We start from the raw sequence: 11,218 nt of genomic DNA on the forward strand, positions 1-11,218 counted from the left end.
GTGGTGGAGCGTCTCTGCCCACACACCCACTGGACGTGACCGTGAACACGCCCCCTTACACTTTTTACATAGCCCAGCTGCTCTGTCTCTCATTCTGCAGGGTATGGGTAAAATTTATCATACAAAACATGCACTCTGTGCAATATAGATTAGCGTTACTGCTGAAGATGTGAGAACATCTGATCTCTGAAAAAACAACTGTTAATGAAGCTGGAAAAACACACCCACGTCTTGATCCTTAAAAAAGCATATTAATATATAGTAAAAGCCAATCAGAAGTAAGTAGAAGTAAAAGGCTTCAGCCTACTAATATTAGTCTATAAAATACATTCTCTGCGTCAAAAGTGATGAGTTAATATTGAAAATAATACTTTGATCTCTTAAAATAAATTAAATCATAACTTATTACTAAAACTGATTATGTTGTTCTCCACCTTTTGCTTAACCAGACCAGAGTCTTGTACTGCAGGATTAATCTGAGTGTACCAGTCCTGGACCGTTTTTTTAACCAGGAGGATCCCAGGCTTGATTTTCGGCTAAGCAGGGAGTCTATGGCAGTGTTGCTAAATCTCCTGGATGCCACAATTGAGACCCTGATGTTTCTTTTCTGGTCGGCAAGAGGAGCATCCTACAGGTGGTCTCAAGAGTGTTCGGGATGCCTCATTCTACTGTTCACTACATTGTTGATAGACTCACAGAGGGGGTGGTGGCCATTCGCCACTAGATCATGTTGCTCCCAAAGACCCTCAAGGAGCTGGAGGTATTGTCCTGTGGGTTTGCATGGCTGGCACGCCATAGAGACTTTCTGAGAGCCGTTGGTGCAATCGACAGCTGCCACATCTGCATCAAGTCTCCAAGCAGCCCTGATGGTCAGTGCTACAGAAACAGGAAACTGATCCCATCAGTCATCTTCCAGGCAGTTTGTGACCATCGGGGCCGCTTCATCAACACGTATGTGGGCTGGCCTGGGTCGGCAATACAGTCTGTTCTTACCTGAACGCCTGCTTTGATTTTTCACTTAATATCTCCATAATCAGTAAATACCTGATTGTAGAGACATCTTTAATCAAACATGGTCTCGACAGGTTCCCTTTCATCACAGTCCATTTAATATCACTCTTGTTTACAGTAAGTTTCATAAAAACATATACAGTTAAATAACAGAAAAGCGCTTATTATGACATATTACAGATTATTTATACTGGCACAGTTGAATTTTGTATTTTTTTAAAAATTCAACATTGCTTTACAATTTACAATAACAATGAAAAATAAACCATACAGCACATTTTGTGTTTAAGTGTTTAAGTCACACAATGACTTAAAAATTACAAAAATACATTTTGTTTATAAAACAAAAAGAGATGTACTATTTCAATGATTTCAATTTAGAAATATTTCAGTTCAGTGTCATCAACCTTTTAGTAAAGTTTCTTTCTTCCTCTTCTTCTTCTTCTGGTTGTTCCCTTCCAGGGTCGGCACAGTGGATCATCCTATCATCCTTTTCTGTCTTGCTTTCTTCCTCCTGTCTAACAGCTCCATCTTCAACATCCTTTGTCCAGTTTATTCACCATCACTCTTCTGCATAAGTACAAACCATCTTAGCCTTGCTTTTTTAACTTTGTCTCCAAACCACTCAATCTGAGCTGTCCTCTAAATGTACTCATTTCTAGTCCTATCCCGTATGGTCACTAACGGAGACATTCTTAGCATCTTCAATACTGCCAACACTTGGCCTCCTGTCTGTTGGTCTGTGCCACCATCCCCACATCAGCAGACCTTCACTACCATCTTGTAAACGTTCCTTTTCACTCTTGCTGCTATTCTTCTGTCACAATTCCAGGCTGTTGTCTCAGAGATCAGTTGACCTCTATAAACCACCGCTCCCCCACTGATGGAGCGCTGATCGTGTGTCGACACAGCGGACAGGTGCCAAACTGCTCACAGACTCTGAAGTTGCAGTCTTTACATAAACATCGGTGGCCACAAGGCAGTGTGATTCTGGCCTCTTTCGCCATGCACACCACACAGACGTTATCTGTTGTAAAAAGAGAGAGATCCCAATTACATATGTGACATCAGGAAATGAGACCACACTATTACAGCTGATTTCACTTTTATCTTCTCTGGTCAGAAATGTGCAACTGAAAACAGCCAAAAATGTTTGAAATGACTCTTTACCTTCTGGCATTTTTGTGTCAAGACAGGAGATGCAGTCCTCACGTCTGAAGTCTGAAACATCAGGAACTGAACGAAAGTGACTGTCAGGATCAGGTGAGGCGAGCGGTTCAGGTGCAGGACAGGATCTTCTACGGTAAAGCAGCTTTTTGTTTTTCTTGGAGTCTTCAGCAAAGAGAAAAGAGTATTTGAATAGTCATTCAGTCTATGAGCCAGACAACATTTATAACTCTTAGAGCATGTGAATTGCTCTGCATTCACAGAACAGGAAAAACATTCTGTAGGTCAAATATAACCTTGGTTCTAGTGAACTTACCCAGCAGCAAAATGGAACGTGTCTGTCCGTAGATGTCTATCATGGCCCACAGCGGCTGTTTAGTGTCCACTCCTGTTGGTCGCTCGTACTCCTCGTTGTTGACACCTATGTATATGCTGCCATGAGAAGAAACCCAAAACTCCAGCTCTGAACCTGCTTGGCAGACAGATTCATCCAATGGAACAGCCCAGTGTGCGGACTTGTCATTGAGGTTGGGGATGGACATGCTGGGCAGAGGCAGAGATCTGGTTGAGGGTGGCACAGTGGTAAAGCCCACACGCAGAGCCCCGTCCCAGATGGATGAATCCTTCTCTATTCTCAGACAAATCTTCTCCTGGATCTTCACTGGACGGTTGCTGAACACCAGCCCATTCTTGAAGGTGTTATCAGTCTTCTCTGCGAGTCGACCTCCATGACTCAAGCGGACCTTTTCTCCCACAGCCTGACTGTCGAAGGTCAGAGGACTGACACAGCGTGAGCTGCATCTGTGTGACACCTCTGACTTGCCAACTACACAGAATTAAATAAAACTTATTAGTGCTGATATAAAAATATTTCTTTGCATGTGATCAGATGCTTAAATATCATGCATACATTTAATGGTTTAATTATTAGTAGTCTGACTTACTATTAATAAAAGATAACTGAAAATAATGTCACAAGGTTTTCTGTCATGAGCTTATTTTACACCTTTAAGATGTTTCTGAAAAAGATTTTAGTGCAATAATAAAAGCTAATAAACTTGTAAACAAGTCGTAATAAAATTTGCAAACTCCTGTGCTTTCACTTTTGAGAATGATGTGACACTTTGGACTTCATCCTGATCATTAAATACAGTGAACTAAGTTGCATTCAATGTCCACTAGGTGGCCTGTGATTATTCATTGTTTATGTCTCACACAGTTATTGTGTTTGCACTTTATCTTTGGCAATAAGCATTTCCTCTAAAATATAAACTTTATCTTTAAAGATTTTTACATTTAATTCACAGCTTATAATTAAGATTTTTTTGCAGTCGTTTGCTAATCCTTACAGTACTTTGCCATTTTTCATATATTCTTTATTGTTTTCATTCAGTTTTCATGGATTTATTTCAATAGATAACAGCAGATTTTACATTCTTCAAAATTGCAAGTGAAAAACATTTGTTTCTCATATTTATGCACTATAATTTCCAAAGTCAATTATGTTGCTTGTTTTCATATAATATAAAGAACTGTTTAGTCTAGTAACAATATAGAAACAGCTGTCATTTGTTGATTTGGGTATAATAGTTATTGATTTACCAAACTGATATATAAAGCAGCTCTGTAACTTACATTTAAAAATCCTCATAGAGCGTGACCATGGCATTTTGAAGTTGTAAATAATACTTGTCAGCTGAGTCCTGATGGATGATAGTGTGTGTGCTCCTTTATAGTTTCCACATGTGGGTTGAAAACACAAACACTCCCAGCATAACCAGGAAAGGAAAAGAGGAGGGGCTGGGGAAGTTACTGTACTTTCTGATGATGTCATTAACCTCCATTCACAGTTCAATGTCTGAGCTGAGTGAGGACATCAGGACACTCACAGTAACAGTCTTATTAAGCTTTAATCTTCTGTGCACAGATTCTATACTATAGTATAGAATCTGTGCACAGAAGCCTAACAATAGTACATATATGTACTATTGTTAGGCTTTGTTTATACATGTGAAATATCAGCCCAAAATCCTTTTTTTTTTTTTACACTTGTCGGGAATTAAATCCAAACCAACCTACATGCTTCAAAAAAGCCAGACAGTCTTCCAGGGACATAATAAAGACTTTCTGTTTGAATAACAAAACAAAGAAAAAACAAAAGAACTGGATGATGATGGTGCTAATTAAAAATATTGCTGTTTTTTGGTTTGCTTTGGAGTATCTTTGTCAGTCTTCTACTTTGGTTTTAGTTTTTATTTTGATGGATATTTTACGGCTATAAAACCGAAACACATTGAACTGTAGAAGAGTGATGCACTTTTCATGCACAATCTAAATAGATATTAGAACATTAACAGTAGTGTAATAGTTAATGACGCTGAAGGTTTAGGAGATGGCTTCTTTGCTGTTTTGCTGTCAGTTTAATCTTTGTTAACCTGACCTTTTCTGGGAGTGACTTTTATCGGTTATAAATCTGCATCTATCTGCATTTCTGAGAACTTTGTTACACTCGTTCATGCATTAGGAAATCCTTTACACATTAACAAAGGAAAAACAGCGCAGCTTTTTTTTATACTATAAAGTGACTCAGATAAAGCTTTTAAGTTAACCTGTACACAAGTCATAATGAAAGTACCAAACTCTTTTGCTTTTACTTTTGCAGACCAGGTTAAAGTTTGGCCTTAGTCAGATGAGTTGAGAAACAGTTCACTAGATGAGCTTTGATTTAAAATTCAGGGTTAGTTTTCTTTCTTTTGTCATTGCTGCAGTGGGTGGGATGAAAAAAAATTTCATGTTTAGATTTCTGTTGATGTAAGTTCATTTTGGGCACGGCTAGTTCAATGTGCTGCAGTAAACATCAGCTGAGTGAAAACAGGACAACCATGGCAAAAAGCATAAACATAATCATAAGCTTAAGGAGAAGAAGTGAATTTGGAAAGAGTTTATGACCGTAAGGCAGGATTGTCCTCCAGGCCTCGAGGGCCGGTGTCCTGCAGGTCTTAGACGTGTCCTTGATCCACAACACAGCTGATTTAAATGGCTAAATGACCTCCTCAACAGTTAATGAACTCATCATTTGATTTAGGTGTGTGGACATAAGGTGATATCTAAAACCTGCAGGACAACGGCCCCCGAGGCCTGGAAGGTTGGACACTCTGGCTGTAAGGCTTTTGTCATATATAATCCAAAATGAGAAGAACAACACAAGAAACAAAAAACCTTTAGGATCTGAAAAATGTCCAATAAATGAATCACACCTCTTTATAAATACAAATAGTTACTCACAGAACAAGACTAAGTTTAAAACCTGCTGATTTGTTGTTGCATGTTGTTTGTTCACTGAACTCTAAGTTAAAGAATAAGTTTTTTTATACAAATATGAGGTAACATTGCATACTAAAGAAAAGGTGCTACACCTATCAGGAAGATCAAACCACGAGAGCCGAATACAAAAGTTAGCCTTGATCTTCATTAATTTTCATGTCACAGCCAATCAGTCTTCCAGCTCTTTAATAAACTATTTGAAATAACGAACAAACAAACAATAGGAAAGCTCCGTGGGGCTGAGGATGGAAATTTGGGCCTTCAAAATCAAACTACAAACTATTTTTGTTTTATTTTGACCACCAGTGTTATTAATTTGTCACAGTCTGACAATAGAGAATAAGGTTTTTAATTTCACTGAGATTTTACTGTCATGGTTCTGGGTCCTTTTAGGTCAGCATTTTGTGTTTTCTTGTATTCCTGTGGTAGTTTGTGTTATTAGATTATGTTCTGGTTCATTAGTGGTCTTTAGTTTTCTATTGTGAGTTATATTCCCTGTTTAGTATTTTCCCCTTGTGTCTGTGATGTCTCTCTGTGTCTGTGTTGTCTTGTGTCTTGTTTCCTCCTCGTGTTTCATTCTGTTTTCACATGCCTGCCATGTTTATCCATGTTTCCCCAGTCAGTCACGTCTCTGTGTCTGTCTGCACCTCTGTGCGTGTGTTCCCATTACTTCCTGTTTTATTTTGGTAGTTTCCTATCTGTGTGCGCCATGTTTTGCTTTGCTTCTGCTATTGTGAAGGTACCTTGTCTGATCTGTTATATTTAGCTTTATTTTCTTCCGTCCACCGTCACGGTCTCCCTCAGTCCACACTGTGTGTTCTGTCTGCTAAAACTGCTAGTTTATTTTGTATCTTCAGTTAAGTTAGTTTTTCCTTGTTCAGCAATAAAGCTGTTTTTTGAGTTTATGTTTCACATCCTGGAGTCTGCATTAATGCACCCAAATGCATTTGGGTCCTCCCTTCCTGCCTGCTGCCTGCAGTTTATGACATTTACAACTGCAAACAATACAACAATGTAAATAAATAATAATAAAACTAAATGGACTGAATTGGACATTTGAAGAAGCATCAAACATCTTTTTTTTGGTAACTGTTAGGTTTTGTATTGTTGATTGTCATTTATGCTTAGAAATATTCAACCACATATGCTTAGAGGTGTATAATCAATTGTGTAGTGATAGGATGTGTGATCTTTAGCAGGCTGCAAAGGCTTAATGTGGAATGCACACCTACATCCTGGGAGCATGGGAGAGGTCGTACCTTGTTTTATTGTTTTATGGTAGGATAAACGTGGCTATATCAGTTTTAGTCTAAGTGCTTTTTTACATATAGATGAACTGTTGGATTTTCCAGACCAGCAGGTTTAGGGAAGTTGTTTATGGGGCCACACTCTGACCCCACACACACACACACACACACACACACACACACACAGGCAAGGTACTCTTTGTTGTATGTAGACGTCATATGTTAATGAACCTATGCATATTCATTTAACCTCAATAAAAGAGCAGTGTTACAGGGGAGCGGACGAGAGCAACTGGGGTCAAGCGAAGGAACGGCGTTTGTCCGGTTCTCTCCCATGCACGAGAAACATGAAGAACTTTGCCTACTTCGTGTCTTGCTTGCGGTGTAATTATATTGTCTTCAACGTTCCAGCGAATAGGTTCAAGCTACAAACCTATCAGTAACCCAAACCTGAATTGATGATTTGTACCAGTACAGTTTACTTTAGTTACACATTAACAATAGAAACTGCTTTTTTTTTATATAAATGATAAAGTCTTTCAGATAAAGCTTTCAATATAACTATAGATGTAGATAAAGTTTTAAACAAATCATATTGAAACTCTTCTTTTACTTTTGAGGACTATGTGAAGGTTCAACCACATTCTACCATTAATATTTAACTGCTGCACACTTGCATCTGCTGCAGGTTTTCTGTCAGAGGAGTTTCAGTCTTCTGCAAGCGTCTGTTTTCTTTTCTTTAGCATGATCCATTTAATAATAGTGTTATTTGCAGTAAGTTTCATAATATTAAGAGCAACAAATTACACTTTACTAATGTTGCCATAGTTTAACCATCAAACAATTTGACAATTGTTCAACATAGTAATTTCACAGAAAGTTGCTTTAAACGGAGCACATTTTGCACTCAGTGTTTTAAGTCATACACTTTTAATGTTAATCAGACAAAAAAAAAGGTTGAGTATATTTTAATCATATAGAAATACAGTTCAGTAAATTTACATCAACTTCTGATCTCAAAGACTCTGCAGATTTACATGTTTAACAAACAGAAAATAACTCATATACAAAGTTTTACATCAGGTTCTGTTCACTGTGTTTGTGTGTTAGTCACTCAGCAGTTTTTATTTGGTGATAATTCCTGGCTGATGTCTTGGAGGTTAGATGGTCCCTGAAATAGTTATATGTTAGTGACCAATAAAAATTGAACCAATGTGAAGCAACGCAAACCCCGGGGTGTAGAGCTTCTGAGTACACACAGCAGTCCTGAACCCCTCCTCCTGCTGTTGGGTACCCTTTCATCCTTTGTTCTTTCTTGGTGAGTCTTAAGTTTTTATTTTATTCTTTCAAATGTACAAATGTCATATTACCCCAATCATTATATGTTTAGCAATATTTTCCCCCAATCAGTTTTTAATCATACATGTTTCTTTTGTTTAATCTTAAACTTGGTTACACAACTTTCTGGCACCATAACTTTTCGAGTGCCAGTCCTGGCATCCATCATTTATAATTGGGTCACTTTGTCAATTTAATGGCCAAAGTGAGTTCGAAGGTTTGCAAAAAGGCAGATAACAGTTAATCATTTTGGCAATTTTGTTGGGTTCGCTTGTCAGAAGTACACGACTATCCATGATAAGAAAGGGTACTTTTCACCTATGGTGGCTGAGGCGAGAAAACAGAATCCTAGGTGCATCCTAGGCAGGGCCAGGTTTGTTTACCATATAGGCTGTGGAAGGGCTGGATACAGAATGAAGACGAGCAGAGAGTCCCAGGTGCACATTTAGCAGTGCCAAGTTGAAATAACTCTATGTTTGGACTTGTCACCATTGGCCATAACACAATCAATCCTAATTATTACATTTTCAAACAGCATTGATCAACATGTGTGACAAGAAGTGGCACAAACTTCATTAATATAACTATAGATAATATTTGACCTAAATATGTGGGTCTTGTGATTTGAACATGTATGTTAGATGATTATCATAATGATTACATTATATAAAACACTCCAGTGTAGGTATATATAGTATATATGCGAGTATATGTCCAGTGTATACAGTAATATATGTCAAATATCATAAAAATCCACAACAAAACTCTCTAGATCAATGTCCACTAGGTGGCTTGTGATGACTCATTGTTTAGGTGTGACTCTCACACAATATGTGTACACTTTATCTTATAGGAAGCTGAGCATTTCCTCTAAAACATAAACTTTATCGTGGCGGTCATTCGCTAATCCTTAAAGTACTTTCTCTGTTTTATTTATTTTATTTATCATCAGTGATGTTTTACTTAATAACAACAGATCACTCTGAAATTCTTAAGAAAATTGAACCTTTGAGAGAAAATACAGCTGTCTCATAATGATATGCTATAAATTCCTTAAAAATAATCAATATTGTTGTCTACATGTACAAAATCTAAATTACTGTTTACTCTTGTAAAAAGACTGAAAAAGCTGTTATGTGTTGATTTTAGCATAATAAATGATTTACCAGACTGATAGATGAAGCAGTATTTTAACTTATATATCAAGTTCTCTGTTAAGATTTACCAGAGCTCTTCTCCTTAGTTTGCGTTGCCATCTTAAAGACGTAAATAATACTTGTTGAAAGAGTTCCACGTTTGAGTGTGACATGGGAACTGCTGGGTGCTTGAAGACATGGAGTGCATATGGTTTGAAAACACAAACACTTCCTTCCTTAACTGGCATTTTAATCTTTTTTAGTGCCACGTGGCCTTATTGAAAGAATTTAATTTTATCTGTTGTAGATCTAAAGTGTTCTGCATGTTTACATCTCTGGGAACATCATGTAACGTTGGAAACCATCGGGACAATCACGGTTAATTTTTTTTCATCTGAGAATAAAACTTTCTTCCACCTTTCAGTGTTCTGTGGCATTCAAGGAGACAAGGCCTTTGAAGCCCTTTTTTTTTTTTTTTTTTTTTTTTGAAGCCCTTGAGTATGCCGCTTGATGGTTATGGGGCTGCAGTTCGCACCAGTAACAGCCTTAATTTGGATCGTCCAATGTCTTAAAGGACAGCCAATTGGTTCATTCGGCTCAGTGCTGGTGAAATTATTTTGCTGGTTTAACTTTTTTGTTCCATAACCCTCAGCATCACCTTGTATGTAAGTACAGGGTACTTCCACCTTGTTGCCTGCAATTTGTATGCAAGTATAGGTTACTTGTGTGTTGTTGCCCCCAAATTGCATGCAAGTACAGGGTATTTCAACCTTGTTGCCTGCGATTTGCATGCAAGTAAAGGGTACTTGCGTCTTGTTGCCCTCAAATTGCATACAAGTAGAGGGTACTTATAGTGTACTTGTTTAATTATTTCTTGCAAAAACCTGAATTGTTTCTTGCAAATTGTATGTAAGTACACATTGCTTCCACCTTGTTGCCTGCAATTTGTATGCAAGTAAAGGGTACTTAAAGTGTACTTGTTTCATTGTTTCTGGCAAAAACCTGACTTGTTGGCTGCAAAACACACGTAAGTACAGTGTACTTGTGCCTTACTTGCGTCGTGTTATAAGGTGCTACAGAAATGCCATTGATTTATATAGTTGAAGAAATGTGGCTTTATAGTTGACTGGGAGATTAAAGTGGTAGAGCCCCTCTGTCCACTATTGAAAAGTCACTGATTTATAGCTGACTGGGAGATGATATCTAAAAATCATGGATGTATGGTTGACTGGGAGACAATCCTGTATTAGTCAACATTAAATGTTGTCCTTTGAGATTTAAACATAAGACTGGGAATAATATTAAACTAAAGATTTAAACCTTTAGTTCCAATTTGTTCTTTTCATTTAACAACACCACCCAGAGTCAAAATTATCATCAACAGACACATTCATCCTGGGGAAAAATGAGTGAGGGAGACCATCAGAGTTAAGCTGGGTTTGCTGGCTGCAGAGGTTTCATCAAACATGTCCTGTTTTAAGTGTTCTGTTACCCACTGAAGCACCCATCTTGTCAGAAAGATCAGAGAGATTGAAGCTCATTGCAAGGATCAAGCAGGACTCAGAATCTTCACCAGCAGCTCCCTCAGAGGGAAATCTTCAGACCTCCACCGTAGAAGATGGACAAACCCAGCACTTTATGAACAGTGTGATAGTGACCTTTGCTTTGTGTATGTTAGACAAACTTACAAGTTTAGACCTGAAGCATTCAGCATCTTTATATCTCTGGCAGATTTCTCTTGCACTTGTTTATACATTACAAGTTACTTTAGTTACACATTAACAATAGAAAAAAAGGCATAGGGTTGTTTTTTAATATAAATGATAAAGTCTTTCAGATAAATATTTCAATATAACTATAAATGTAGATAAAGTTGTAAACAAGTCATATTGAAACCCGCAAACTCTGCTTTCACTTTTGAGAACCACGTGAAGGTTTGACCTTCATCTACGATTAATATTTAACTCATACACATTACAACAGAGTGAATCTTTT

The 11,218-nt window shown here is 37.6% G+C and overlaps 1 protein-coding gene across 1 annotated transcript; it reads right to left on the reverse strand.

Moving 5' to 3' along the window:
* Positions 1-1,361: 1,361 nt before the first annotated feature.
* Positions 1,362-3,899, reverse strand: LOC106633206 (E3 ubiquitin-protein ligase NEURL3-like). Its single transcript, XM_042221192.1, has 4 exons — positions 3,814-3,899; positions 2,495-3,004; positions 2,182-2,343; positions 1,362-2,038 (listed from the first exon to the last, which is right to left on the reverse strand). Exons 1-4 carry the CDS (start codon positions 3,845-3,847, stop codon positions 1,860-1,862), a joined length of 885 nt encoding a protein of 294 aa, XP_042077126.1. The 5' UTR covers positions 3,848-3,899; the 3' UTR covers positions 1,362-1,859.
* Between the last annotated feature and the right edge of the window lie 7,319 nt (positions 3,900-11,218).

Source organism: Haplochromis burtoni, unplaced genomic scaffold (assembly GCF_018398535.1).
Source record: "Haplochromis burtoni strain Fernald_Lab_line unplaced genomic scaffold, NCSU_Asbu1 Contig_62, whole genome shotgun sequence".
Lineage (NCBI taxonomy): Eukaryota > Metazoa > Chordata > Actinopteri > Cichliformes > Cichlidae > Haplochromis > Haplochromis burtoni.